Below are 27,124 nucleotides of genomic sequence, written 5' to 3'. Positions count from 1 at the left end.
ACTACCCTTTTTCCTACACAATACGTACGTTGTAGTAAAAATAGTATCTTAATTTTATGATGGTATGCACACACTCATAATATAGAAGAGAAATATCAATAAGAGAATAATATACTGTACCAGGTAAAAGAAAAATCAAGGTTTATCACTTATGTTAGTTGAAGAGATGGTTGGGCACACGGGGATAGGGACTGGTTCCGAAGCAGAGGGGAGATTAGTGGCCCTCAGGTGAATCACTATCACTATCCACCACAGATATCAGGGCCTCCCTGACAAACCCCTCAAAGTCACCATCACTGTCACTGACTTGGGCTGGCTGTGGTGGGTTGCGGGTGAAGAACTCGGTGATGTTACACTGATGGCTAGCGTTGATGTGGTCGTGATACATCTGGATATACGGCTCCATAGTTTGCAACAGACAGTTATTGGAGACTTCATATCGGTGATTTACTGGGTCTTTGGACAGGATGAGCTTGAGTCTCTCGGCATACTCGATGGTTTCCTTTACATCACCATGAGTTAACTTCTGTTGTTCTCGTTCTGCTGCACCACCTGCCAATAAACCCTTTTTACATGTATTTTAATGTCACACAAATAACGGTTTCGCTAATAACGGCGTTTTTCACATTATTGGCGAGAGCCTACTCTATAGGTACTCCTGAGCATGTTGATTTCGAATATGAGGTCCACGATTCGACTGTGGGGTAATTAGTGGTTGTAATTACGCTTGGAAAATTTAATGAAATTTTTCAGTGCTAATTTATCTCCAATTATGGGTTTCGTAAGTGCGATTTTGATGTTAATGCGTTATTCTGTAAGTACTTAATTATTTAAATCCCTTAAATTTTAATTCTGAGAGAAAAGTTTATTTTGGTCGAAAAATTACCAAGGTGTAAGACTTGCATTTTCGAGAGTTTGGACCCAAAATTAGATTTTTTTGAAAATCACTTTATAGGTAATCATGAGCATGGTGACTTCGAATATGAGGTCCACGATTCGACTGCGGGGTAATTAGTGGTTGTAATGATGCTTGGAAAATTTAATGACATATTTCAATGCTAATTTATTGCCAATTATGGGTTTCTTAAGTGCAATTTTTGTGTTAATGTGTAATTCTGTATGTACTTAATTAGTTAAACCCCTTAACTTTTAATTCTGAGAGAAAAGTATATTTTGGTCGAAAAATTACTAAGGTGTAAGACTTGCATTTTCGACAGTTTGGGCCCAAAATTAGATTTTTTTGAAAATCACATTATAGGTACTCCTGTTTTTGGTGATTTCGAATATGAGGTTCATGATTCGACTGCGGGGTAATTATTAATTGTAATTACGCTTGGAAAATTTAATGGCACATTTCAATGCTAATTTATCTCCAATTATGGGTTTTGTAAGTGCAATTTTGGTGTTAATGTGTTATTATGTATGTACTTAATTAGTTAAACCCCTTAAATTTTAATTCTGAGAGAAAAGTATATTTTGGTCGAAAAATTACTAAGGTGTAAGACTTGCATTTTTGACAGTTTGGGCCCAAAATTAGATTTTTTTGAAAATCACATTATAGGTACTCCTGAGCATGGTGATTTCGAATATGTGCCAAATAAATATAATATAATCATAAAATAATCAAGTTTCCTGAAAAAATCTCACACTCAAACCCCAGATGAGTCATTGTATCGTTTTAATTCCTGTAATTTTGTATACAAAGCACAAACAACTGATGGTCCTAGCCCTCCCTGTCCATGTTAACAACACTCCATCTTTCATGCTTACCACAACATGTTTTCACCACTTAGTAAATAGCACTTAATATATAATACATGTTGACAATCCCTTATCCGAAATCCTTGGGGCCAGAGGCATTTCGGAATTTGGAATTTTTCGGTTTTCAGAATGGTTAGTTTTTTTTTTTTTCTCTCTCTCTCTATAAGCCCAGCCGGGCATAGATCACTGACCCACATCGGGGCCTTGGGGGGGGGGCGAAAATATTATAATAATAATAACTGTAATAATAATACTGTAATAATAATTCATAGGTCTAGGTCGCATTTCTCACTTTTGATTTTTTTTTCATTCTTCTATTTCTTTATTATTATTATTATTTTATTACAGTATTATTGTTATTATTATAATCATTTATTTTATTATGTTTTATTATTACTATTATTATTATTATTGTTATCATTATTATTTTATTTTGGTGTACAGTACTGTACTTATTTTAATTAAAAATCTTATTTACTATGAATAATTATTATTACTCTGTATTATAATTATTATTACTGTTACATTTTCGCTCACCAGGCCTCGATGTGAGTCAGTGATTTATGCCCGGGTGGGCTAATCCCTGTAAAAAAAAAAAGCCCCACAAAAAATTTCGGTTTTTAGAGCTTTTCTGTTTTCGGAATTTCGGATAAAGGGTTGTCAACCTGTATTGTAGTGTAGTATTATATGTCTGCATTTTCCCTGGATATTCATTCATTATTTATGTAAGTGCACAAGTAGACAAATTAAGTCATAAATGTATCAATGAATGGTAATAAATAATGATGTTAAGAATGTATATCTCTATCTCAAATACTATCTGGTATTTTACAATGAGCTGTTGTAAGCTGATTTGCTCTATTTCTAGGAATGCATTCTGAGTGAGTACCTTCCGATACAGTTTATTTTATTTTCAACTGAAATTACAAATTATATATTGTACTATAATATATTTTATTTTATGATTGAAGATGATATATTAATTATGATAACTCATAAACCATAAGAGGTTGATCATATAATAATATTGAATCAATAAATGAACCTGTTGAATGCAGCAACTTTTCAATATTGCATGACATTTCCATTTCTCAATCACATTCTCTTGTTGAATCAGTAGTGTGCTGTACTGGTGAGCTATAGTGAAATGGTGAAAATTTTCAAACCCTCACATAAACTGTATATATATGTCATAGTTAATATGTATTATGGACAGGTTGCATCAGGGGAACCTCTGCCTCTAACACAAGATGAAATTAAGCTCTCAGGACACAGCTTTGAAGCAAGGATATATGCTGAGGATCCTAAGGGTGATTTCCTTCCTGGAGCAGGCCCCCTTATCCACCTCTCTACCCCACACCCTAATCAGCATGTGAGGATTGATACAGGTAAAAGAATACCAAGTTATTTACTCCTATTATAAAACTAGTTTCCTTCTGTATAATTCTGTGTATTGCTAGTAGACAAAATGTTAATTATACAGTTTGTACCAAAACCTGTTGATATAATATGGTAATTTCTTTTGTGTGGAAGAGGGATTAGCTTGTACAGTATAGCCATTACACAGTCCTGGAGAAAATTAAGAATTGATAGTCTAGAATATTAAACTGAGTTCTTTAGGCTATGATCAGAATATTTTATCTTGGTACTGTCCATACTATAGTAGTACAGTACTGTACAAAGAATTTATTCACATGTGAAATCCATTTTCTTGTTGGGGAAGGATGAAGACATGAGCTTTGTCTTTCATTCTGCCTGTTGCAACAGCAAATTCATTAAACCAGCATGACTATGAAATGTTTATAAAAATGCATGTAAGGAATCTGTTTTCAAACCAGCTGCAGTTTGTTTATTTATTTTTTATTTAATTTTTATTTTTTTCACCACTTATCACCTTACTAGCCATTTGGGCGCTCTGTCCACTGTTATTACAAGAGGAAACCGGAGACCGGGAAACCTGTGATGTTTGTATGAAAGATTGTGTGTGCATGTAACAAAGTTAAAAAATTGAAGAAAATTATGTATGTCAACCCGAAATTACTTGTAGTGACAGCTGGGGGATTACAGCTTGCTACTGTCACATACATAACATATAAGGTAAATGAAAATAAATCTTAATTTTGTATAAATTTATTGTTTTTGTCTCTATTTTGTATAAATTTGTTGATTTTATGTTTAGAAATTATTTGAGTTATTTAGACATTATTTAATCATAATAGCAGCAGGATATAAAACTTATTTAGGCTCTTTAGAGGCTCGGGAACAGAACCTATTTTTCCCATAAGTTATTAATATTGATATGTACAATCAAGCACTTATCGATGGCTTTTTGAGGTCCCTATCCCCTTCATACAGTGGTCATTGTCAGTAATGAGATAAGTTTTTTTATAATTTGTTTCACTCATCAAGATGCTTAAGAGTGTTGTTAAATTTCAGGTGTGAGACAAGGGGATGAAGTGTCAGTACATTATGACCCAATGATAGCCAAGCTTGTGGTGTGGGGCCATGACCGCATTCATGCTCTCAATTCTCTTACTACTTGTCTAGCTGACTACAATGTAAGTACTGTATTGTATTGATTTAGGATAATAATTGAATTCAGATAAAATGAATAGTATATCTGAGTAAATGTTCATATATGTAAGGGGGTTGAAATATGTCCTCATTCACTGAACAGGTTTAAAAATTAAGAAAATTACACACACACACACACACACACACACACACACACACACACACACACACACAAAAGAAGAAAAGAGCAATACACCATGGCCATGTTCAATCCGACTGACCTAGTGACCCACAAAAAAGTTCCAAAAATGGGAAGGAAATTTTTTTTCTAATAATTTGTTTCCATGGATGAAACTAAATCAGTCCCAGATGTAAACATTAGAGTTATTGTGTTGTAACTCTTGGCCATGAATATGTTCAGAATGGCACCATATAGTCACTTTACAACCCACAGTATTTAGTGTAGATAATAAAGTATTGTACATTCTAATTACTGTATTAAGAAATGGTAGTAACTTAATCAATCTTTTTTCATTGTGATAGCCAAATGCTAAGCCAGGTAATAATTGAGGTACCCACAAAAAAAAAAAAGAAATGGAAAAGTTTCAAAATAAACTGAGGCTGCTGTAATACAAAACCAAAACAAAAAGAACCATCTGCTAATTTCTGTACAGTGTTTGAACAGCGGCTCTGGGAATTTGACAAGGTTTTCCAATCAGGCACTCATAGGTCATTCATTAAGTCTCCCATAAGATTCTTGATTGTAGTACTATACAGTACAGTACTGTAAAGTAAAGGTTGCATGGCAAGGGCAAGTTTAAGTGAGAGTAGAATGTTGGATGCAGGTATGGGATTATTGTACTTCATCAAGTTACACTGGAATCTTCCTGATGGTTGTCAAATAGTTGATTAATGCTGTACAACAATATCCTTGCATGAGAAATTTCTTACCAGTACTATAGTATCTGTAAGTTCTCAACAGTTTGGTGTCTTCCTATCACCAGAGAAGCAAAATAGCAGTGAAACTGTGAAATAGTTAAATGCTATATCAAACTATGAAAAATGCCAGGAAGATACCGGTGCTGCAGATAATTGTCTTAGAATTTATCAATAATTTTTAACTTATACATATTTGTTGTGCCTATTCCACTTCACTGAAATAGTGTTTGCAAATTTTTTTAATAGTAATCAATAATAACATTTTCTCCTCAACAGATTGTGGGTTTGAATACCAATGTTGATTTCCTCATTAGTCTTGCTTCACATCCAAGCTTTGTAGCAGGAGATGTAACCACTGATTTCATCCAAGAGCACTATAACACATTGTTTCCTGACAGGAAACCCTCACATGAGTTGTTTTGCCAGGTAAGTTTTGTTAAATATTGAAAAACTCATCTGTATCTATAATATCTGCTGTCTGTTGATGTTCAGACTTTTGATGCCAAAAATTATTGTACAGCACACCCGAATAATTCATGGATTTTTATTTTGCGGTCCTCTATTATTCACGGATGACACCCTGGATGTACCCAAGAATGTCTGCGGGTAGTTTTAAAGTTACTGGCATTTTCGCGGCCAGGACAGGGAGCCATTCGTTCTAGAGACAGTAATTTCGTTTACCTGTATTGTATATATGTCTACACACACACAGAACACATACAAATAAATAATAATGGGAAAATCCTCTCACAAATAATCAGAAACAAATGTAGTATTAAAAATGTTAAGTCTGCCCTCAAGTCTACTCCATGTTTTGTTATTAATAAAGCACGGGGTAGACTTAACATTTTTAATACAGTACTAGAGTTTGATTATATGTCAGAGTATTTTCCCATTATTATTTATTTGTATGTGTTTTGTGTGTATGTGTGTGTGTGTGTCTACACACACACATACACATACAGTATATACAATACAGGTAAAAGAAATAATTGTCCTAAGGGCAAACACATAAAGGAAATATACAGTTTGAGAACCTAACCCCCGCAAATTTGAAGGGTATGCTGTAATGGTATTCTGTGGATGTTATACTGCAAAATTACTGTAGTTTAATAATTTTTTGTACTAGTAATGATAACAGTTGTTCTTAAGTCCAAGAAGAATTTTCTCTATGAAATAGCTTTCTAAAAAAAATAAATAAATAAATAAAAAATGAATGCCAAGTAAAAATCTCTGAAAATGTCTGTACTTATTAATGCAGTCTCACTGAATACTTTATTACATTTCTGGGTTACACACTTCACCAGGCAGCTTTTCATTATACAGACTGCTTATTTGGTATTTCTGTGGCCTCAGGTAACCTTCCAGTCACCTCAGCCAGAGTTTATTAAATCTTTTAGGTAAACAAAAAACCCACTACACCTATGGGAGAGGTAGCAGTTTTCTTCTAGAGCAGGTCTTTTTGTAAGCTGTGTGTAACTAATTAATACATTTCTCACCAAATGAAGGTTTGGATACTGTACTTCATTTTTTCTTGGTTAATCCACCATTTTTAATTCTTAGCTGATTGCCATTGAGAGTAGATATTGCAGATTTGCTTTCCCATGGCTTGCTTATTTACTAAGAAAAAGTGAAGCGCCCAACCACTTTAACCCCTTGTGTATGGGGGTCTTTTTGTGCCGAATAAAATCATCTAGCACTCGCAAAATAAAATACTGAAAGTGGCGTCTCCATATTGAAGGGGGTAGTGGAGATAGCTTATTATTCCCTTGTGTATGGGGTATCTTTATGCTGAATAAAATTGTCTGGCATTAGCCAAATAATATATTGAAAGTGGCATCCCCATATTGAGAGGTTAAGAAAACTCGGGGATTATTGACAGGAAATACTGCAATTCTTGGTGTCATCATTTAAGTAAATATTACTTCTAGTGAATATCATCTCATCAATTTGTTGACATTGTTTATTGACTACCCAAGTTCAGATTTGCATATATGCCAGAATAGCTAACCTTATAACCCTATATATTATGATATAACATCTCACTTAGTACAGTACTTTGGTTCACAATGTGTTCTTGCACGGGTACATGTATTTACTGTTTTTTATTTTATCGAGGTGATGAGTGGCGAAACATCAGGGGTGGCAAATAATCCAGAAAGTTGTTGGCTGACAAAATTCAAATACTGTACAGGTATCCCTCGTTCGACGATGGGGATGTGTCTCTGAGAAACCTAATGTTAAGCGAAATTATTACTAAACAAAGAATAACGAGGAATAATATCCATGGAGATGGCATGTAATTGTGTAGCCCACTCACCACCCAGTAGCACTCAGAGCGAGTGAGGCTAAGTTGTGAGCTACGTTATTGTCCTACCCGTAATTTAGGTTAGATACACTTATTTTTGTTTAATCCAGAATGAGACGTCTAGTTTTATTCCTAGGTATGTAAATGCCTAGCATTAATTCGCCAGGCCAACATACAGGCAATTAAAACATCTAATAATTACTTAAATATGTAATATTAGGAGGACACGTTGCTACCTGACATTTAATTGCAATTCTCAAAACCCCCTCCCTCACCCTCCATCACACGCATTGCTACTGTCATCTTCTTGCCTGGTGAATCAGCTGTAAATATGCGCAAGGAAAGCTCCGCTAATTTGTGTTGTAACAGCTGAAATATTATGTGCCACGAGGATTTTGTTTTTGGTATTTATACATCTTAGCACGGTGAGGAAATCGAGTGACATTTATTTTGATTATGTCTCTCAGATATTGTGTTTGAGGCAATTTCTTATTCAGCCTGGTCAAGTATGACGGCCACGGCTCGTCTTCTATCTCTAAAAAGACAGTCGATCTTTTGTGACTAATTTCCTCTGCTTTCAAGTCACTTAGCCGATGACATTGTTTTATGCCCTTCTGGGCTCGTTTTCACTGATAGAATATACAGGTATATATAGATTTGTATACTGTATAAGAAAAAAAATTCTTTGTCCCTATTATTCACGTGCAAGTAATGAATACCATGATATACTATGTGGCCCTCTTCTCATTTTCGTTCACGAAACTTTTCGGGCTTCTGCCCTGGGTTTTCCGATTAATCTCAGCATGCAGGCCAGAGTTAAGTCTTCATAGCTCTATTTTATTAATGTCCTCAGTAGCGGGCTTAGCCTATCCAGGCAAACTTTACCGAGGCTGCTTTACCGAAGGTCAGTGTCCGGAAGGATCACTAAGACTTAGTGATCCTTCCGGACACTGACCTTCCGGTCTTAGTAGCAATCTAGAGTTATGTTGTACTCATGGCATTTAGGTCAGAGTTAAGTTTTTCTCTTCATAGCTCTATTTTATTAATGTCCTCAGGAGCGGGTTCAGCCTTTCCAGGCGAACTTTAGCAAGGCTGTTAGTCTTAGTGATATGATATAGTGAGTGTATGATATAGTGAGTTAGTTGTTTATGATTGTCACACTGGTGACTTATATAAATAAGAGATATTAAATTAAATAACTTGCTAAAATATCACAGTTACGAGTCATATTGATTATGTTTGGGAGAAAATGTTATCTCCCTTATGATGATACAATGTGACTCATAGTGTTCCTCCTAGTTTAGATGAGTGATGTGCAACTGGAGGATGAAGGATAGTTGTCTGGACTGCTAAATGAAGGAGGAGACCATGGAACGGTCCCTGGGGAACTAGTGTTGACTGAGGAGCTGCAAGGAATGGAGAGCTCAGCTCATACACTACATACAAAGATGTGAATTCAGAAGGAGTAGTTTCACCCATGACCCAAGGGAAACATACGACATGTAATTATCAAGGATGTAGGGCAACTAGGATTACCAAGTTAGATCCTCATTTGGCTTGTTTAATTCATAGCAGCTGTGTCTCAGACAACCTGTTTTCTGAGACACAACCTGTTTTCACCATTGGATTGTGCAAGTTTCTTATAATCAAATTTTATAAATTAATCAAGCTGCAGGAGATAAGAAGGAATTATCAAAGATCCAAATTAAAAATAGATGGAATAAGGCCTTAAAGAGTAAAATTCTAAATGTAAAACACTGGAAAGATCCCAAGTTGGCAGAAAGTTTAGAATTATGGGAGATAGGTAAGAGACTTAATCCCCAGTTAGACCAACCTGCTTCTGCTAAGAAAAGTAGGTTATTGGATATTTAAGGCAAGAATCTCTATCTAGTCAGCCCAATTTTAGTGGATTCCAGAATCAGGATGAGGAAGTTGGTACTAATAGTGTTCAGTCACTAGAGCAGGGAGAACCTGTTGAGACTGACTTCATCCTGTCCCCATTTTGGTAACCACTTCCACCTGGGGCAAAAGTGTTGGTTACTATGAGTGGAAACAGGCTGCTGTCAACTGCCACGCAGCTAATGGAGAACATTGAGTGTAAGGATGATCCAAACAGGCCTTGGGTAACAGTGGTAAGATCTAAGTCTTCTTTGTTTTCAACCTCATCCGAGTCTTTGGATTCCTTATTCAAGATATTTTATGAAAAGGTTTCTAAACTACCTGATCTCTCAGCACTTAAAAAGAGCCAGGAAGGCCAAGCAACTGTGGGTCATCATTCATTGTTTTTAGAATGTGATACTACAATTTCTTGGCCTGATATTTGCCCAAAAATGATCTCTGAAATAGATTAAGTCTGGACTAATATATTGAAAGACTTACCATTCATTCCCTCAGATAGGAATGCTCACAAGTTTAGTTTTTTGAAGCTCCAATGCAATGACAAAAAAAAGAGTTCCTTATATGAACTTTCCCAGTATTTGTCAGCTCCAAAATATGCTGACATAAGCTATGAAATAAATTTGAAACCAATTGCTTCTGCACTGTTGCAGGAAGAGTTCAAATTTAGGAAGTTGGCAGCGGATATTTGGTCTGCAATCATGATGTGTCAGTTATTGAATACGGTAAGTTGGTGCTGGACAATTAGGACAGTTCAGAAGTAGACATGTTTTGCTGCTGCTATACAATAGATTCTATATTCCCTGTACAATTCATTTATGGAAATGTTGAAAGCCCTAAAACTAAAAGTCCAGCTAAGGAAGCAAGTCACTAATAATGCTTTAAGTGGTAGTGCTTATTTATTGCTACGTTCTTCCCCTCTTTCTCCTACTTTTTTGAGGAATAAACATTAGTTAAGTATAGATCAGCTGTTCAGCAAGCTATTCATATTACTGTTCCCAACAGTTCTAAGAACTTTCAGAAATTTAAAAGAGGAAGGTCTAACAAGGGAACAGGATCAACTGCTAGGTTCAGTTATCAACCTAGAGGAACCCTTAGAGGAGGAAACAATTCAAGACGTAGTAGGGGTGGCCGTTTGTTCAGAAGTGGAAGGAGACCTTATTCCACCACATCAGCGACCACTCCCTCCCAATGAAGCCAGACAGCTGGGTCGTCTAAGGGGTTGGGAAAACAGGTGGACTTCTTCCATATGGGCTTACAAGACAATCAAAGGGGGCTTTACATGGACTTGGTTGAGGCGCCCTCCCCTAGTGTTACCAAAAAGGGGTAAAAAAACCAACCCCCTTACTCACAGAATTTGTAATTCAGCTGTAAACAGAGGTGTGATAGAACTGGTGCAGTAAGAGAAGTGTTTCATTGTCTCACCTGTTCCCAGTCCCCAAGAAAGGCAGCAACAAATTGAGGTGGATTTTAGATCTTTCCGTTCTGAGCAAGTTCATTACCAAAAAAAAAGTTTCAAGATGCTCACTTAGGATCATCTGAGGCATCTACTTTTGCCCAATGCTTGGATCTCAAAAGTGGATCTCGAAGATGCCTATTATCACGTACCTGTTGCTCCCAGGTACAGAAAGTTTCTAGTGTTCGCAGTGGGGGATGTAAGTTATCAATTCACAGTGATGCCATTCGGCCTGTCAATTGCACCAGAAGTGTTTACAAAACTGGCAAACATCCCCAGGGAGATCTTTGCGGAGGAGGGCATAAGAACTTTTGCTTATCTAGACGATTGGCTGACAGTGGGAAACTTTTTCGCAGACTGTCAAAAGGCAACCCGATGTACTATTTCAAAACATAGGATTAAAGATAAACTGGGTCAAATCAAATCTCCTACCATGTCAGAAATTGGATTTGGTTAGGTCTCTATTGGGACACCAATAAGCAGTCAGTCAGACTACCAGAAGCAAAGGTAACATGTGATAAACCAATAGAAGCCTTTTGTGTAAAGCAAGAAGTTTCTTGGCACGATTGGTAAAAACTACTGGGTCTGTTGAATTTTGCCACCATAGTAGTTCCTTTGGGCACGTTAAGGAACAAGCAACTAACTCATCTGGAGTTGAAGTTGCTTCACAGAAACAAAAATATTGCTTCTTCTCTCCCTATTCAGATAAGATTCATCTGTCATGGTGGACAAATTTGGACAATCTAATCGGTTCATCTCCCTGGGTTCCCCCTCAAACAGACTTGGTAGTTTGTACAGAAGCGTTTGAGATAGGATGAGGATACCATTCCTCAAAAGGAGAGTTCCATCAAGGGAAGTGAAGCAACTCCCTTTGAGACAAATACATAAACATAACTGGAGTACAAAACAATTGGGCAGATGCGTTATCCTGTCTCAGGCCATTATCGACGGAAACAGAATGGTCCCTAAAAATATCTAAGTTCAAGAGTCTAGTGAGGAGGTTTGGGACTCCGCAAAACAATCACAAGGTGCCAACTTATGCATCTTTGGAGCGATCGAATCTTTTAGGAAATGCTCTGCTCATAGATTCAAACCGTTGGAATTCAATCTATCTGTTCCCACCTGTGAAAATGTTGCCCAAAGTGGTTCAAAAACTCAGATCCTTCCAAGGAAAGGTCCTCTTACTTGCACCATATTGGATCCTACATCCGTGGTGTATGGATCTCTTGGAATGGTGCCCGCATCCACTACAATTGCAACAAGGATGTCTGGACCAGGTACTGCACCCTCAGTTCGAGATATCCTTGGCACTTCACGCTTGGAGTTTCTCAAAAGATGTTTAAATAGATTGTTGGGTAATTCCAATATACGTAGTCAACCAAGTGATAGCAGGTCATAGACCCCAAACTTCTATGCAATATGAGAAATCTTGGAAACTTTTTCAATAATTTATCAGGTTAACGACTCCAATCACATTGTCGGAAACAGTAGTGTTAGAATTTTTAGATTTTCTGTTCAGAGTTAATGGCCTTCAAGGATCTACAATTACATCTTATAAATCAACATTGGTTGACCCTCTGGTGTGGGGTTTTAATATTACTTTGAACCCAAGAATTTATCAAATGCTCAGATCGTCCTTTTTCATTCAGAGACCCCCTCGGCCTAAGAGAATCCCACCTTGGTCTCTAGATGAAGTTACAGTACTAAATTTCTTATGGGGAATAATTACAATATAAATCTGAACCGGGATAGATTGCTACAGAAGGTAGCCTTCCTTCTAGCAATAGCAACAGGTATGAGAATCAGTTAGCTGATTTCAATTTCCAATAATCCATCATTATTGGTATTTTCTGAGGAAGATGTCACCCTTTTTCCTATGGAGATTCTAAGAAAAATGAAAGGGAGGATTTTCAAGCTCAACCTATCAGGATAAAACTGCTAATGGATGAGACAAGGGTTCCTCATATTGTGCCTAGTTAAGATTCTTCAAGAATGGTTAACCAGATTCCCTAATCGAGGCCCCTGTGTATTCTCATCACAAGATGGTAAGAAATTGTCTCCTAGTCAAATGACAAAATTTTTCTCAGTTAGTGAGTCAAGCAAACCCTGGAAAAAAAATTGCACATGACACCAGGAAATATACAGGGTCTGTGGTCTTTCTGCAGCATATCTCCTCACACCAATGCTCTCCCCTTCCTTCTTTCCTACATCTCACGCAATCCTCCCCTCACCCACACCTCGCTTTCCCCTCCATTCTCCCACCTCCTTGCCTTGCTTTTCACCAATTCCCCTATTAACGTCATTTCAGTCAACGTCATTTTATTATAACATCGTTGAAAAAATATATGTATGAAAATTTTTTCATGATAAATGTACAATTTAAAAAATTTGGTACGAAGGCAATCAGCGCCTGACTGTGATAACAGCTGGCTGTGTAAGCGACTAGTGTGGATGCCATATTTATTTCTTATTGTTCGGTGGTTGGTAGATGCTCTTCCAACATTCACTTAAAAACCAATTATTAATTTATTTGAGCCCTGGAATCATGAATGCTAAACGTGCATTATGCACCACTACTGGATGTGGCTCATAGAAAGAAGAGGAAAAGTGTTACATAAGAAGATAAATTAGATGTGGTAAATAGATTAGAAGGACAGTGAGCTGTGGACAGAAAGCAAGAGCTGTCGGTTTGTAGTCTACAACTGTAGGTAAGAGCAACTTGTGGAAATGCAGAAAATATCAAATCATGTGCTAAAAGTGTTACTCCATTATCTGCTACAAAGTTAACTCGTAACAGAAGTGGCATTATGGAAAATATGGAAAGAATGCTGAACATGTGAATCGAGGATCAACATCAACAAAACTTTCCATTCTTGTTGCTCTTCATACAGGTGAAAGCTCTTAAGTTTATTTGAAACTTTAAAACAAGGTGAAAGTGAAACATCTGTGGCTAGTTGTAAGAAATTTTTGAACAGAAATGTACCCAAGGACATAACCCTTATTTACTGTATATTACTGTATTGGTAAAATTGTTTTCACTTAAATTCATTTCACTTAAAGTCGTGGTTTTGAGGAATCTAACAATGAAATAAAAGAACTCTCATTACAGTGTGTTGCATAAACAGTAGACCCTTGATATTCACTTTTTCTGGCTTCGCGAACTTCACATAATTGTGATTTCGTAAATATATAATTACTCCCCATTCCTGACCCCGAACCTCTAGTATTCGCATTGTTATTTAGTCTTGCTGCCCTGCACCAGGTGGGAGGAGGCTTACAGGAGTTAAAAAGACTTTGATCATGACCATTGAACACTAAAGTGTAGGTCCTACTTGCATTCACTCAATGTATTCTCCTCGTCCATAATTTATCCACAACAATTTACTGTAATACCAAGCTCTATATTGGAGTCATTGAATGTGACAGCATCATCTTCGTATACAACCTGTAAAAAATTTAATTCTGTTCCTTTATGCTGTCATGTTACCTTCACAGACTATTATGAAGAGATTTTTATTATTAGAAAACTCCTTCTGCAGATCTTTAGAAAGTAAGAATGAATGATGCTTTAACAATTACAGTGTGCCTTGGCTTTAATACTGGAGGAGGAACAGGAAGGAGTGCGTGCTGTAGCTGCTACACAGGATCCCACTTCACCTTTTAGGCCTGGAGCAACTCCAAGGATCAACCATCAACTTTCACGTATCATAAATCTCAAATGTGAAGGAACAGGTAACCTGTTTAACTGATTTTTTTAATTTCCTTCTGTAATGCATATGCCAATCAGTGGTTAATGTAATTTGTTAAACTTTAACTGCAAGGTGATAGTGTACTGTGTGTTTTATATTGTATTATTACTGTTTGGAAATGTTTCCTATTTTAGTGGCATGGGTTTCAGCTAGTGTACGTTGCTATAGGGTCATACCTTAGCCCTCCTATCATATATACAACAGGAGCGAATCTGGAAACACATTGACATCCAGATGCAAAGCAACCCTGGGCTACATTAATACTTCTTGCAAAATAGTAAAAACTAGGAACAAAATACTCAAGTCACCCTTCCCATTTTCTATGGAATCTTTTAACTTCAGGTTGGTAGGCAGTTCATAAACCTCGGCCACAGTTTGTTCCCACTGGCCCTAATGTCAACATGTACTTTCTTTCTCTTTGTTTTGTTTTTCCATACCATTTCCAGTACCCTTCTTCTCCCTTTTGAGGTAGGTCTTCTGTTAACCCATTAAGCGTCATTGCCATTTTAAAATGGCAGAACGGCATCGTCACTACAGCATCACTGCAATTCCACAAATAAATACATTTATAACATAATCACAGCATTATTTTCCAGTAATACTACACTACAATACAACTACAGTGGTCCCTCGGGTAACGAACACATTCGTTCCAGAAGGTCGTTCGTTAACCGAAACCATTGTTTCAATGGGATTTTGGGTAATTGGTTCCAGCTCACTGAAAATTACATACAAACTAAAAATAAATGCAGTAAAGTACACTTACTTTGAGGTGTGCATGTAGAAGGCTCCTGGTTGATGATGATGATGATGATGGGAATTAGAAGTGGGGGTGGAGGAGAAGGGAGAAGAGAAGGAAGTGGGGGTAGAAGAGAAGTCACCCCATGCTTCATGCCGTCATTTCACCCATAAAATTTTAAGTTCACTAGGTGTAATTCAAGATTATTTTCTTTAAATCAACACTGCACTGCACTATATATTGTCAAAATGTAAAATAAATTTCACAATGACTAATAATTGTACTGTAAAAACGTAAAAATAGTTTATGTTCAAGAGTCTCAAGCAAGATGCTTCCTCCACTGAGCAGAGACACAAACTGACGCCATTTTGGGTGAGTCAAGTGGCTGTTTGGCGCACTAAAAACTAGTTCCCTGTACTTCAGTTATGTTAAATAATTGTTAAAATGACTAAAAATTTTAATATAAGACTTGGAAAATTATTGAATAGTACAACCTTCTTGATATTTACTCAAATGGTAACGAATTTAAGCCCTAAAACCGATTACTGTATTGGTGGACTAATACTACAGCTGGTGAGCAGGCAAAAGCAGGTGAAAACATGTTGGGAAAAATTCGTAAGGAATTCGTTAACCGAATTGAATATTCTTATGGAAGGTAATTTGTTAACCGAAATTTCGTTAACCGAGGGATCACTGTACACTACTTTTAGCATTATTACTTTGATACAACATGATAAAATGGACAATCAATAAAAATGAAACAAACAAAAGTAGGTACTGTACTTACATTCAGGAAGCTTCCCTGTGGCTGAGCTTGTGGCATGACAGGCATATAGTCATGCTGGAACCTGATAAGCCGCACTGGGCGTTCAAACAATGCCGCAAAAAGGTGCGTGTTCCGGAACGTCAACCGGGGCGTAGGGGTTAAGGATGTTATGAAGGATCATGAAGGAGTTTTACAGTGTGATATTTGGCAGGAAGAGTGATGCATCAGTGGGATGAAGGATGTCTCCAGGAGAAAATTAGTCCTCCAGATTACCTTAAACTTATCTCTGAGTTGTTTTTGTTGCCAACATTTTATTTATTTTGCAGATACAAGTGTCCAGGTTTATTACCTAGGGTCAGGAAAGTACCACATGACTGTGGGCACAGCAAGCTTTGATGTGAGTGGATCCCTCGTATGCAACAACAATGTCCGCCAGCTGTCTGCATCTATTGATGGGTGTATATCCTATTCCCATATTGTGATGGAGGATAAGGACATTCATGTATTCACAGAGGTAAGCCTGTTATCAAATAACTACTGGTATAGCTCCTGTTATTCGTGCTGGTGTTTGAGATCATTATAATAAGTTCAAATATGTGTGTACTCCTTGTTTCATACCCATCCTCCTATACTGTACATATATACAGTACTTTATGACTTACAGGAGATCTGAAAATGATTTATGACAACAACACTATAACTAGAGACCCTCCCTGTGCAGTGGGAGTTCTGAGGGGTTTTTTTTGGGAGCAGGGATGGATCCATGAATTTTCATAGAAAGCATTACACACATACAGTATAAAGGACACTTCCAGTAGGGTTGGAAGAACACTTCAACATGGGTGTACAAACACTTCTGTATTAGTTATTTAATGTTTTATGGGCATTTTCCATGTTTGCTTGGATTAGCAAAATTTACCTGATGGCAGGTCTCCAAGCTGCATGGTCGCTTGCAGCTTCTCTCATTTTTCATAGCCTATTCTTATATCATTCTTGGCATACCTGAAGCTCTTCTCACCTCCACACTCAAACTCGTGTATCTTTTGAACTAATTGATCTCCATTCTCTCCATTTGCTTATCTCTATGTACAGTTAGTGGCAGCCTCAATGTGTATGCAAAAATTCATTGTTTGTGGTGACAATTACAGTATATCCAGAATCTGCAGAAGATATTGAAACAGTAAAGATATATTGTATTTTATGTTCTTACACTTTAAGGCAAAGAGGATACACTTATGTATGGTAGGTATGGTAATAAGCCAACCAGTGGTGAAGAGGATAAAGTAAACAATTAAGAAACCTTTTTCTTTTCTAATTTTAACAATAATTCCATCATTTGAGAACTCTTATTAATAAATTATAACACTCCTTTTCTGAACGACTGCTTCCCGGACTGCAGTTGTTCAGAATCAATGTGACCCGTGTCATGAGGGAACTGTGTAGTACTGGTCTGTGCTAGCAGATGATGTGTCTGCTTGTGCTGCCATCTATTGAGGGCAAAAGAAGCTACATTTCCATCAGCTGATCGACAGTCTTTGTTTAATATTTATTCATTAAACTTATAAAAAAATTTTTAATGAAACATATACAGTATGTAAAATATTCAATGATTCTCCAAGAAATTAAACACTAAAAAACATATCAAGTGGTTTTCTTACAAAAGAGGCTACTACCACAAGTTAAAGAAACCAGAAGTTGTCAGAGTTGCAAACTATTATGCAGTAATAACCTACAAGACAATGTTGTGAGAGTAAGAGTTTTGAACTGTTGTAATAACCTGGCTTGGCACAAATTATATGTACGGTTGTGTTATGACTGCCAATTACACCTGTAATGTCAACAGTGCACTCTCCCTTTTCAAAATGTTCAATCACTTTAATTTGCATCTCTGACAAAATACATATGTTTCCTAATTCTTATCACTTGCCTTGGGGCTAATGCAAAATGGGAGGTGATGCAAATAGTATTAAAAAAAATAATATATTTTTTTTATTACTCCTGAAAAGTATGTTCATGAATGATATATTCATGCAAGGTACAGTATGAGAATTATTGTATTTCAGCCTTTCATTTTTTGCTCTTATTTGCAGACTGGTGGGTGGAAGATGTCCATTCCAGCACCTAAGTTTGAAAAAGAAATAGGAAAAGCTGGCAGTGTGACTGGTGGAGCAGTTGCCCCAATGCCAGGTATAATTGAGAAGGTGTTTGTCAACCCAGGACAAACTGTGGAGGCTGGTGATCCTCTAGTGGTTATGATAGCTATGAAGATGGAGGTAAATATGATACAGCATTTCATAATACGTACCCTAGTCTTAGAGAAATATTGGAAATTTATGGAATGAGAAAAATGAGATACAGGTACTTTGGCTGTATAATTAGAGAATAATGGGAGCAATATTAATAGCTAGAATACTGTAGTGGGTAAGAGGGCCAGGGGAAGTTATGAGACTAGGATGGGTGAATGAATTTTAAAGTTAGGTCCTCAGTTATGAATTTGTAACCAAAGTCATTTGAGGAGCAGGAAATGAGATTAAAACAAACATTGCAAGAAAATGGGATGGCATTGCTGGCAGAAATGTAAATGGAGATTAATATTTGTTTATAAAAGAATTGAGTCCATCATTATAATATTGTTAATATATTTTGTTAAGGATCTTTTATTAAAACAGTCTTGTAGAGAATGTACTTAGGATTATTGTGGTTCCAAATTCATCTTGAGGTGAGCGAGTATGTAGTATGGCTGTCCTGGTCACCACAGCTGACACTGTAGCTGAGGTGAGATTGCAGGTTCTTCAATTCCTCCTTTTTCCGTTTCTATTTCAGGGGTTCCCCACGAGGATAAAGATATTTCTCAAAGATAAAGTAGTAAGGGAAAGACTAAAATAAAAATGAAAAATGGGATGCAAAAACAATGCATTAATCAACCTCCACATTATATGATTCCTGAGGGTTTCAATACTTTAAACCATTGTGTGATTTGCCAAGGACATATGTAGTGGTGCTAGTATCCATGTGTGAAGAAACTTCCTGGTCTATGATAATTATGAATAACACACTTCTCATATGCATTTTATTTTTAAAGCTTTATCACTCATATTAGTATTCTTCCTTATTCATAGCATCTATGTGTACACGTATCCCCCTATTTATGATGGCGTTAGGTTCCTGAAAAACCCATCATAGGTTGAAATATCATAAATCAGGATCATTATAGCATGGGGTTCAATGGAATACATTCCCAGCCATTCAGACACCCACATGTTTCACTGGGAAAAAAGAAAACAAAACAAAATCCTACACTAATAATATACCTACAACACAATTAAACAACAATCGCCATATCATTAAGAAAAGCCTGGTCATCATTACATGTCCCCTTTGGGGCTACGCAGTCTCTTGAAGGTGGAGTACTGTACTCTGACTCCCACACAGCCTCTGTGGAGTCAACAGCTTTACATTATCAAGCTTCACCTCCAGAGATATGGTTTTCCTGGATGCCTTGGCCTTCCCAAATATTTTCAAATTTCACAGTCACAAAAACAGAGCGAAAGCACTTGTCACAAAAACAGAATGAACGATGATGATGATATTGTGGCCGAGACCGCTCACTTCATGTTCACAACAGTCTCAAAAATAGAGTATAATAAGAATGTTAATGATACCCTTTCACGTTTAAGGTAAAAAACAAAACAAAACAAAAACACTGATGATAAATAACAACATTGATACTGACCAATAATTATTGGTCAGTATAATCGTGTAAATTATCGATTATAATCGATGATTTACATGATCGCGGTCAAGTGCAATCACCATGGAACAAAGCTTGGTAGTGTAATGCACCAGTGATTGGGTAGACCACAGTTGACAAGTGAACCGAGAGACGCGTCCACATTGGCCGAACGATGACCATCATTCATGTGGATTGTTTACATCGTAAATAGGGGGTTGGTCTTAATACATCACCATCATTAAAGTAAATCATAGATTGGAGATACCTGTATTTTACAGTATTTTATTGAGTTAATATTATATTTATACAGTATTGTACATTATATTGATTTATCATTATTGTCAAGCAAAATTGTATCTAGGCATCTTTTCCACCAATCAGCTTATAATCGCCCTGTAAGGAGATCAACCTGCCACGTCAACTCAATACAGTTTATTTCAGTCAAACCTGTCAAATACAAATACGTACCTGTAATAAATTTACAAGAGGGGAACTGAAGGTACATAGCTGCATAGCCACAGAAGCTGCTCAATTAATATTCTTCACGTCCACGATGAAACATAATAGGTTTACGAGTATGCTTACATGTTGCAGAAAGCCTGGGTGTGTTTAGGGCGATCAGTTGAGAGGTACTGGTGGTTTTGTGTTATGTCTCAAGACCCAGGTAGATACATTAAGCTGATTCAGCATAGTCTACCCCTGGCCTCATTATAGTAGGACTAAGTCAGTGCCTGTTCCCTTGGTGCAACAAACACTCCTCCTCTTACTATACCCCCATACTGGCCACTGCCAAGCAAAGCGTATAAAAGCTCCATTGTTACAATACTTCTGCAGATTCATTCATAAGTTTTCTCTAGTAATGCATTGCTGTCACATGTATGCAAACGTCACCACAGGGAGTAATAATAATATCTGGTCATTTGTTTCTCAAAAGTGCCAGTTCTTCTAAAGAATTCACTTGCGTTCAAAACACTACAAAGTCAAAGATCTGAGAATAAAAAGAAATACTGTACTACAATAAAAGATCACAAAAAGTGACAGTTTGACTTCTCTTATCCATATATCTTAAGTTTTAATAAGTCCTAAACACTAATTCTCCATCACCGTACCCTGTTCAAGATCATAAGCTTTTAAAAAGAAAAAGGTCTTAAATTGTTTCTTAAATTAAAGGCCTCCAAAGAAGTTCGTTGCTTCATTGATGCAGGCAACCAATGTACAATCTGGGTGCTGTATAGGAAAAGGATCGGGCAACAAAAGAACATTCCCGTAACGCTCAAGGCTCCTCAAGGTGTGAAGGATCATCACTACAATGCAAAATCATTTTGGAATGTGTAATGAGAGGAATTAGTACGTTGGGTCACCAAACATTAGTGTCTAAAAAGTCATTAGAAGCCAATGTAATTTGATCAAGAATGGGTAGTGGGAGTCCTTGGTGGGAGAGCAACAATAAACTTTGCAACTGTTTTACACTGTTTGAACTTTCTTCAGTAGATAATTAGGTTGACTGACCCTAGATAAAGTAAGTGAATGTAATAGTATCACAAGACACTATCTGTCCAAAAATTGGTTAACAGCTTTAACAGGCAACTGTACATTCAGTAAGTGTGAAAGTACCTACTGTACATAGCAGAGTGGAGAGTGTACGTATTCCTATTGTAGGTTAGTGTATAGTATACAGTGCGTGTGCAGTCTCGTTCTAGATTCTTCGAACACTGCTGGAGACAGCTGGCAGCTCAAGGCCGTTTGTTTACTATAGTACGTAGTATAATATAATACAAAACAATTAAGTCCAACAATTAAATTAATCAACAGGGAACTAAGTAACTTATCACCGATCACTTTTACATTTAAACATAATTTTTACTACGGTATAGTAAACAGCCTTCAGTTGCCAGCTGTCTCCAGCAGTGTTCGAAGAATCTTGAACGAGACTGTACAATCCCTCTTGTATGGAGGGAGAAGAGAGTGACAGTTAGTAACACCTGCTACAGTTGATGGTACAGGACAAAGGCAGGTCATCCTGTATCATCATATCACCATTTAGCCTGCATGCATCACAAGCGCAAGATTACAGAATCTGCTGGTGAGTACAGTATAGTGTACACACTACACATGCTGTATGATAATTTATTTACAATATATTGAACATGTACAGTCAGCCAAAGATTCAGCGACCCCACCCTGAGTCTCTTACTGGCAACTTTACCTGGTAAAGTAAGGTTGTATGTAAAGGTGATTGTGATTGGTGGATCTATTTTTGGCTGCTTTACTATCAGGATAAATATTAAACAATCTAAAGGTAGAATTTTCATAATAATAAACTGTTCATTCTTATTTAAGATCATGAGAAGTTTCCAAAAATTCATATATTTGGTTAAATAATGAAGAAATTATATTAATGAATTGGCAACTCAACTACAATGAGGAACGAGGACTGCCTCAAGATTCTCTCATCAAATTTTCTTCTTTAATTAAGCAAATATAAGAACATTTGGCAACTTCTCATGGTCTTAAATAATGATTAGTTTATTATTCTAAAAAATCTTCCTTTGTGTTGTTTAATATTTATCCTGACAGTAATGCAGCCAAAAATAGATCCACCAATCACAATCACATTTACATCCAGCCTTACTTTACCAAGTATTGCCAGGTAAAATTGCGAATACGAGACTCATGGTGGGGTTGCTGGATCTTTGGCTGACTGTACAGTGTTTGTTTAAATAAATACAGCTCTGTGACTGTCCATGTGAGATGCATGGTTTACTCTTGGAAACTTTCCCCAGTACCTGGAACAATTCTTTGGCTAAGAAATTTGGCACCATACCAGAAATTGCTCATTCCCTGAAGAGCTCTGCACCAATTATTTTGGCTAATGGGGATATCTCTGTATTTTATAGCAGTAACCCTTAGTTATTTGAGAATTGTTTACTGGAGGATACAATCCTTCTAAGCACAGCACAGTACAGTATTATTGAATGTTTTAACGATGAATTTTAGACCAGTTCTACAATAAAATGCAAAATAATGAGTATTCATTCTCTCTACAGTATGTGATCAAGGCTGCCAGCTCAGGTATTGTGGAAAAGGTCCTCTTCAGTCAAGGTGACACTGTAGCAAAGAACACACCTCTTGTCAAGATGAAGGAGGCTGAGGAGCATTGAGCTATTCCATTTTAATATTATATCAACACTTATTCATGGTTCTTAGGGTTAGACTGTACAGCAATGAAAGATTGAAAATTAGCAAAAATGTTTCACACCAGAAGACCTGATATAATTTATTATATGAAGATGTAAGTAAAATTAGATACTGTATTCCTTAAAAAAAAAATTAAAAAAATGCAAAAAAATAGATTTTTATTTACTATTAATTTCTTCACTGTACAAGTGTGTTTCAGAAATAAATTTAATAATTCTGGGGGTATTTGTGAGGTCAGACATACATAAGGATAAATGACTACATGACCAACACACGTATTTCCAAAACACCCTGTAAAAGTTTCTCATGTGGTTATCTCCAGTGTAATATAAAACAAAGATTGTATTACACTTGCTATAGCCATTAGCCAATGGCCATATAATTTTTTTTTATCTAAGATGTATTATGCCTTGAATTATTTATTATAATACAGTAGTTTTATAGATTAAGGTGCATCAGGATGGATTGTAGATATAGCTGGTAACTATGTACATAAATAGGGTACTTATTTTATTGTTTTACTTGCCTCTTTAATTTGACTTCATGACCAGATTAAGGGCCTGATGGGGTAAACTAATATACAGTACTTGATTAAGTTCTGTCAAATAGAGAAAACCTCATTAGTAATGTCGAGGTAGGGAACAAACTAGCTAACAGCGATCTCAAAGAAGTGAAATTCAAAGTACAGTAGAACTTTGTCAGTCGCAAGGAAAATTCCATTAAAGTCCCAGATATCAGAAGGGCAAACTTTGATAGGTTGAAAGGGCAGCTGAGAGAGGGGTATTACATTTGATGATGAATTACATGACCTCATGCAATGTACCCAAAGAGGGTGACCCCACTTAACCTGATGACCTGACAACGATAACTTCACAAAATATGACGGTTGAGGATGACCTGATCATTAGATCTGAGGTTGATGAGTTTCACAACAATTTAAATAATGAGTTACTTAATGCACAAAGGCAGAACATACCATACAGAAAATGCAGATCAAATAACAATGACCCCACATGGATAAATAATTATTTAAAGAATATTATTGGACAAAGGAAGGCTATAGGCAAGAGAATAAATCATGAAGTTTACCTCCGAGATTATTATAAGGTATTGGCCAGTGGGTTTAAGACCGAGATAAGAAAGGCAAAAGAGGAATAATGAACTGAAGGCAGCAAGGGAGGCAAAGTCAAACCCCAAGGGATTCTTCCAAATGTATCAAACTAAAACCCGAGTCAAGATTGGACCAATACAGTCAGATACTGGCGAGCTAACTGAAAACAACGGAGAAATTAGTAATATTTTGAGTAGATATTTTTCAACAGTTTTCACCACCGAAAATTTAAATATGATACCCGAGGCACCAACTATATACAGAGACAGTGAAGAAAATAGATTAAGTCAGATAATAGTGACTAGTAACGATGTTAGTAAGCAAATAGACAAGCTAAGCCTAATAAGTCACCAGGTCCCGGTGAGATATTTGCCAGAATATTAAAGGAATGTAAGGAAGAGCCTTTAGCAAATTTGTTTAACATGTCATTAAAAACGGGTGTAGTATGTAAAACCGATTTTCAAGAAGGGAGATAGATTACTATCCTTTAACTACCGTCCAATCAGTTTAACATCAATTGTAGGCAAATTACTGAAAGCAATCACTTCAAACTCTATTCGAAATCACCTGGAGAAGCATAAGTTGATCAATGACTCCCAACATGGCTTCACAAGCGGGCGTTCATGTCTGACTAATCTATTAACATTCTTTCAACTGTCTTCGAATCAGTGGATAATGTGGTATATCTTGACTTTAGCAAAACTTTCGACAGAGTCCCCCAGGAAAGACTAACAAGAAAAGTGGAGGCTTATGGAATTGGAGGAGATATTCTAAAGTGGATTAGGGCGTGGATACAGGACAGGAAACAGCGAGTAAACATTAACGGCACTAAATACGATTGGGGTAACGTCACTAGTTGTAAAGGCCAAATAGGATCTTTGATGGTAGACTGCTATGCCAATCTATTCTGAGGTTTCAATGACTTGCCATTAATATCATAGACCAAATACTGAATAGAACTAAAAACAAATCTACACTTAGCTGGTCTGACAATTAACCCATGATCCTGTAGATGCTCCAAAACAGCAGTAAGGGCTCTTAGATGTTCCTTCCAGGTGTCTGAATATACAAACATTGTCAAAATAAAAAAAAACATTTTTAAGTCCTGCTAATACAATCCTCATAAGTCTGATGTAAGTAGCACAAGTGGTAACTAATCCAAATGGAAGTCAACAAAACCACATTAATCCCTTATGAGTGGGAAAGGCAGTAAGGGCCTTTGCTTTATCACTTAGTGGGACTTGGTAATAAGCTTTAGTAAGGTCCAATTCTGAAAAGTATGTTGAACTATTGAACTTATATAGATTTTCATCCAACACACTCATAGGTTCAGCATGAAATTCAGTTACAGAGTTGAGCATACGATAGTCACCATCAGGTTTACCAACCATTACAACAGGAGAACAATGGGGAGATTTAGATGGTCTACCACTGTAAAGTTATCCTGGTCAAGTAACCTCTCAACTTCCTCCTCAAAGTGGGACTTTAAATGAATTGGAATGAGGTAGACCTTGGACTTAAGTTGCTCTGTTGTGGAAAGAGTGATATCATGCTGAATGGTAGAAGTACAGCCTGGTGTTTCCAAGAATACTTGACCAAAGTGACTCACCAGACTTACAATATATCTCTATTTAGGGGATAGATCAGGAGAAATATTCAGGATGTCAGTCTCCAAAGTGATTGTAGTGGAATCTTTCCCATCTGGAGTTATGGCTAAGGCACTAGAATCTTCCTCAAATTCATTAAAGGACTACCAGAATTATCAACTGTGGAAACTTCATCCAACACTTGTCTCCTATGATGGTATCTTTTCAGGAGACTAACATGATAAAGCTTGGAATGTCTATTTACATCAATTAAGTAAGGTTACCTTATTTCTACATTCAATTATCTTATATGGTCCACAAGAAGACATGAGAAGTTTACTCTTCGAGTCAGGTAATAATACAAGAACTTCATCACTTGGCTTAAACCTACGATCCTGTAATTTGACATCAAAGTATGACATGTACTTGGCTGAGCTAATATCAGTATTATCAGCTGCAAGTTTGGCACAAGCCTGTAAATAAACTTTAAGTTCAATAACATATTGAAAAATGGTTCTGTCATCTTCTTGTACCGTTTTATCCTCCCACAAGTCTCTCAAAACTTGGACTCACTTGTCTGCCATACAAAAGTTCAAAGGAGGAAAATCCTGTTCTATCACTGGGGATTTCTCTAAGAGCAAACAAGGTTGGGACTAGATATCTGTGCCATTCTCTGGGTTTGTCCTCACACAGCTTCTTCAGTGAAGCCTTGAGGGTAGAAAGAAACCTTTCAATTCTACCATTACCACTAGGATGGTACGGGGTCATGAACAATGGCTTGACACCAAATAGCTTGTGTAACTCACCCATAAGCTGAGAGGTAAACTGAGTTCCACAATCAGAGAGGATTTCCCCAGGGATACCCACTCTTGAAAAGTTGACTTTGAGAGCCTCAGCGACAGATAGAGAGTCTATTTCCTTCAGAGGTAAAGCTTCAGGAAAACTAGTGGCAAAGTCAATAAGTGTTAAAATATATCTATGACCATCAGAGGAAGGTGGGTGTAAAGGCCCAACAAGGTCTATAGCAACTCTTGAAAAAGGTTAGGTCAAAATAGGCATCTGTATTAGAGGTACTGGTTTTACACATTCTTTAGGGGACAAACGTTGACAATTATCACAGGACCTACAATAATCTCTAATAGTTGATCCGAGACATGGCCAAAAGAAATGTTCTTTAACTCTCATTTCCATTTTCCTGTGTGAAAAATGACCTGCGAAGGGACTTTCATGAGCAACTGAGAGAACAGTGTTTCTACAATCACTAGGAACAACCAAGGTTCATTTACCTATTTTCTCTGGAGACTTGGCTTTGACACAGATGCAGTATAGCAAACCATCTATGTTCTCATATTTGAAAGTAGATCCATC

At 36.8% G+C, this 27,124-nt stretch overlaps 1 protein-coding gene across 1 annotated transcript in view; it reads left to right on the top strand.

Annotated features, from left to right (window-relative positions):
- LOC121862311 (methylcrotonoyl-CoA carboxylase subunit alpha, mitochondrial-like) overlaps nucleotides 1-23,567 on the top strand; it is a 47,790-nt gene extending 24,223 nt beyond the window's left edge. Inside the window, exons 8-14 of the mRNA XM_042360467.1 lie at nucleotides 2,978-3,149; nucleotides 4,198-4,319; nucleotides 5,491-5,640; nucleotides 14,456-14,606; nucleotides 16,455-16,642; nucleotides 18,219-18,401; nucleotides 22,909-23,567. Of these exons, the coding sequence (XP_042216401.1) occupies nucleotides 2,978-3,149; nucleotides 4,198-4,319; nucleotides 5,491-5,640; nucleotides 14,456-14,606; nucleotides 16,455-16,642; nucleotides 18,219-18,401; nucleotides 22,909-23,022 (1,080 nt within the window). The 3' untranslated portion in view covers nucleotides 23,023-23,567. The remainder of the gene's footprint in view (nucleotides 1-2,977; nucleotides 3,150-4,197; nucleotides 4,320-5,490; nucleotides 5,641-14,455; nucleotides 14,607-16,454; nucleotides 16,643-18,218; nucleotides 18,402-22,908) is intronic.
- The last annotated feature ends 3,557 nt before the right edge of the window (nucleotides 23,568-27,124 follow it).

Source organism: Homarus americanus, unplaced genomic scaffold, assembly GCF_018991925.1.
Source record: "Homarus americanus isolate GMGI-L3 unplaced genomic scaffold, GMGI_Hamer_2.0 scaffold31037, whole genome shotgun sequence".
In the NCBI taxonomy this organism is placed as follows: domain Eukaryota; kingdom Metazoa; phylum Arthropoda; class Malacostraca; order Decapoda; family Nephropidae; genus Homarus; species Homarus americanus.
This window is presented reverse-complemented; position numbering and strand designations above follow the sequence as displayed.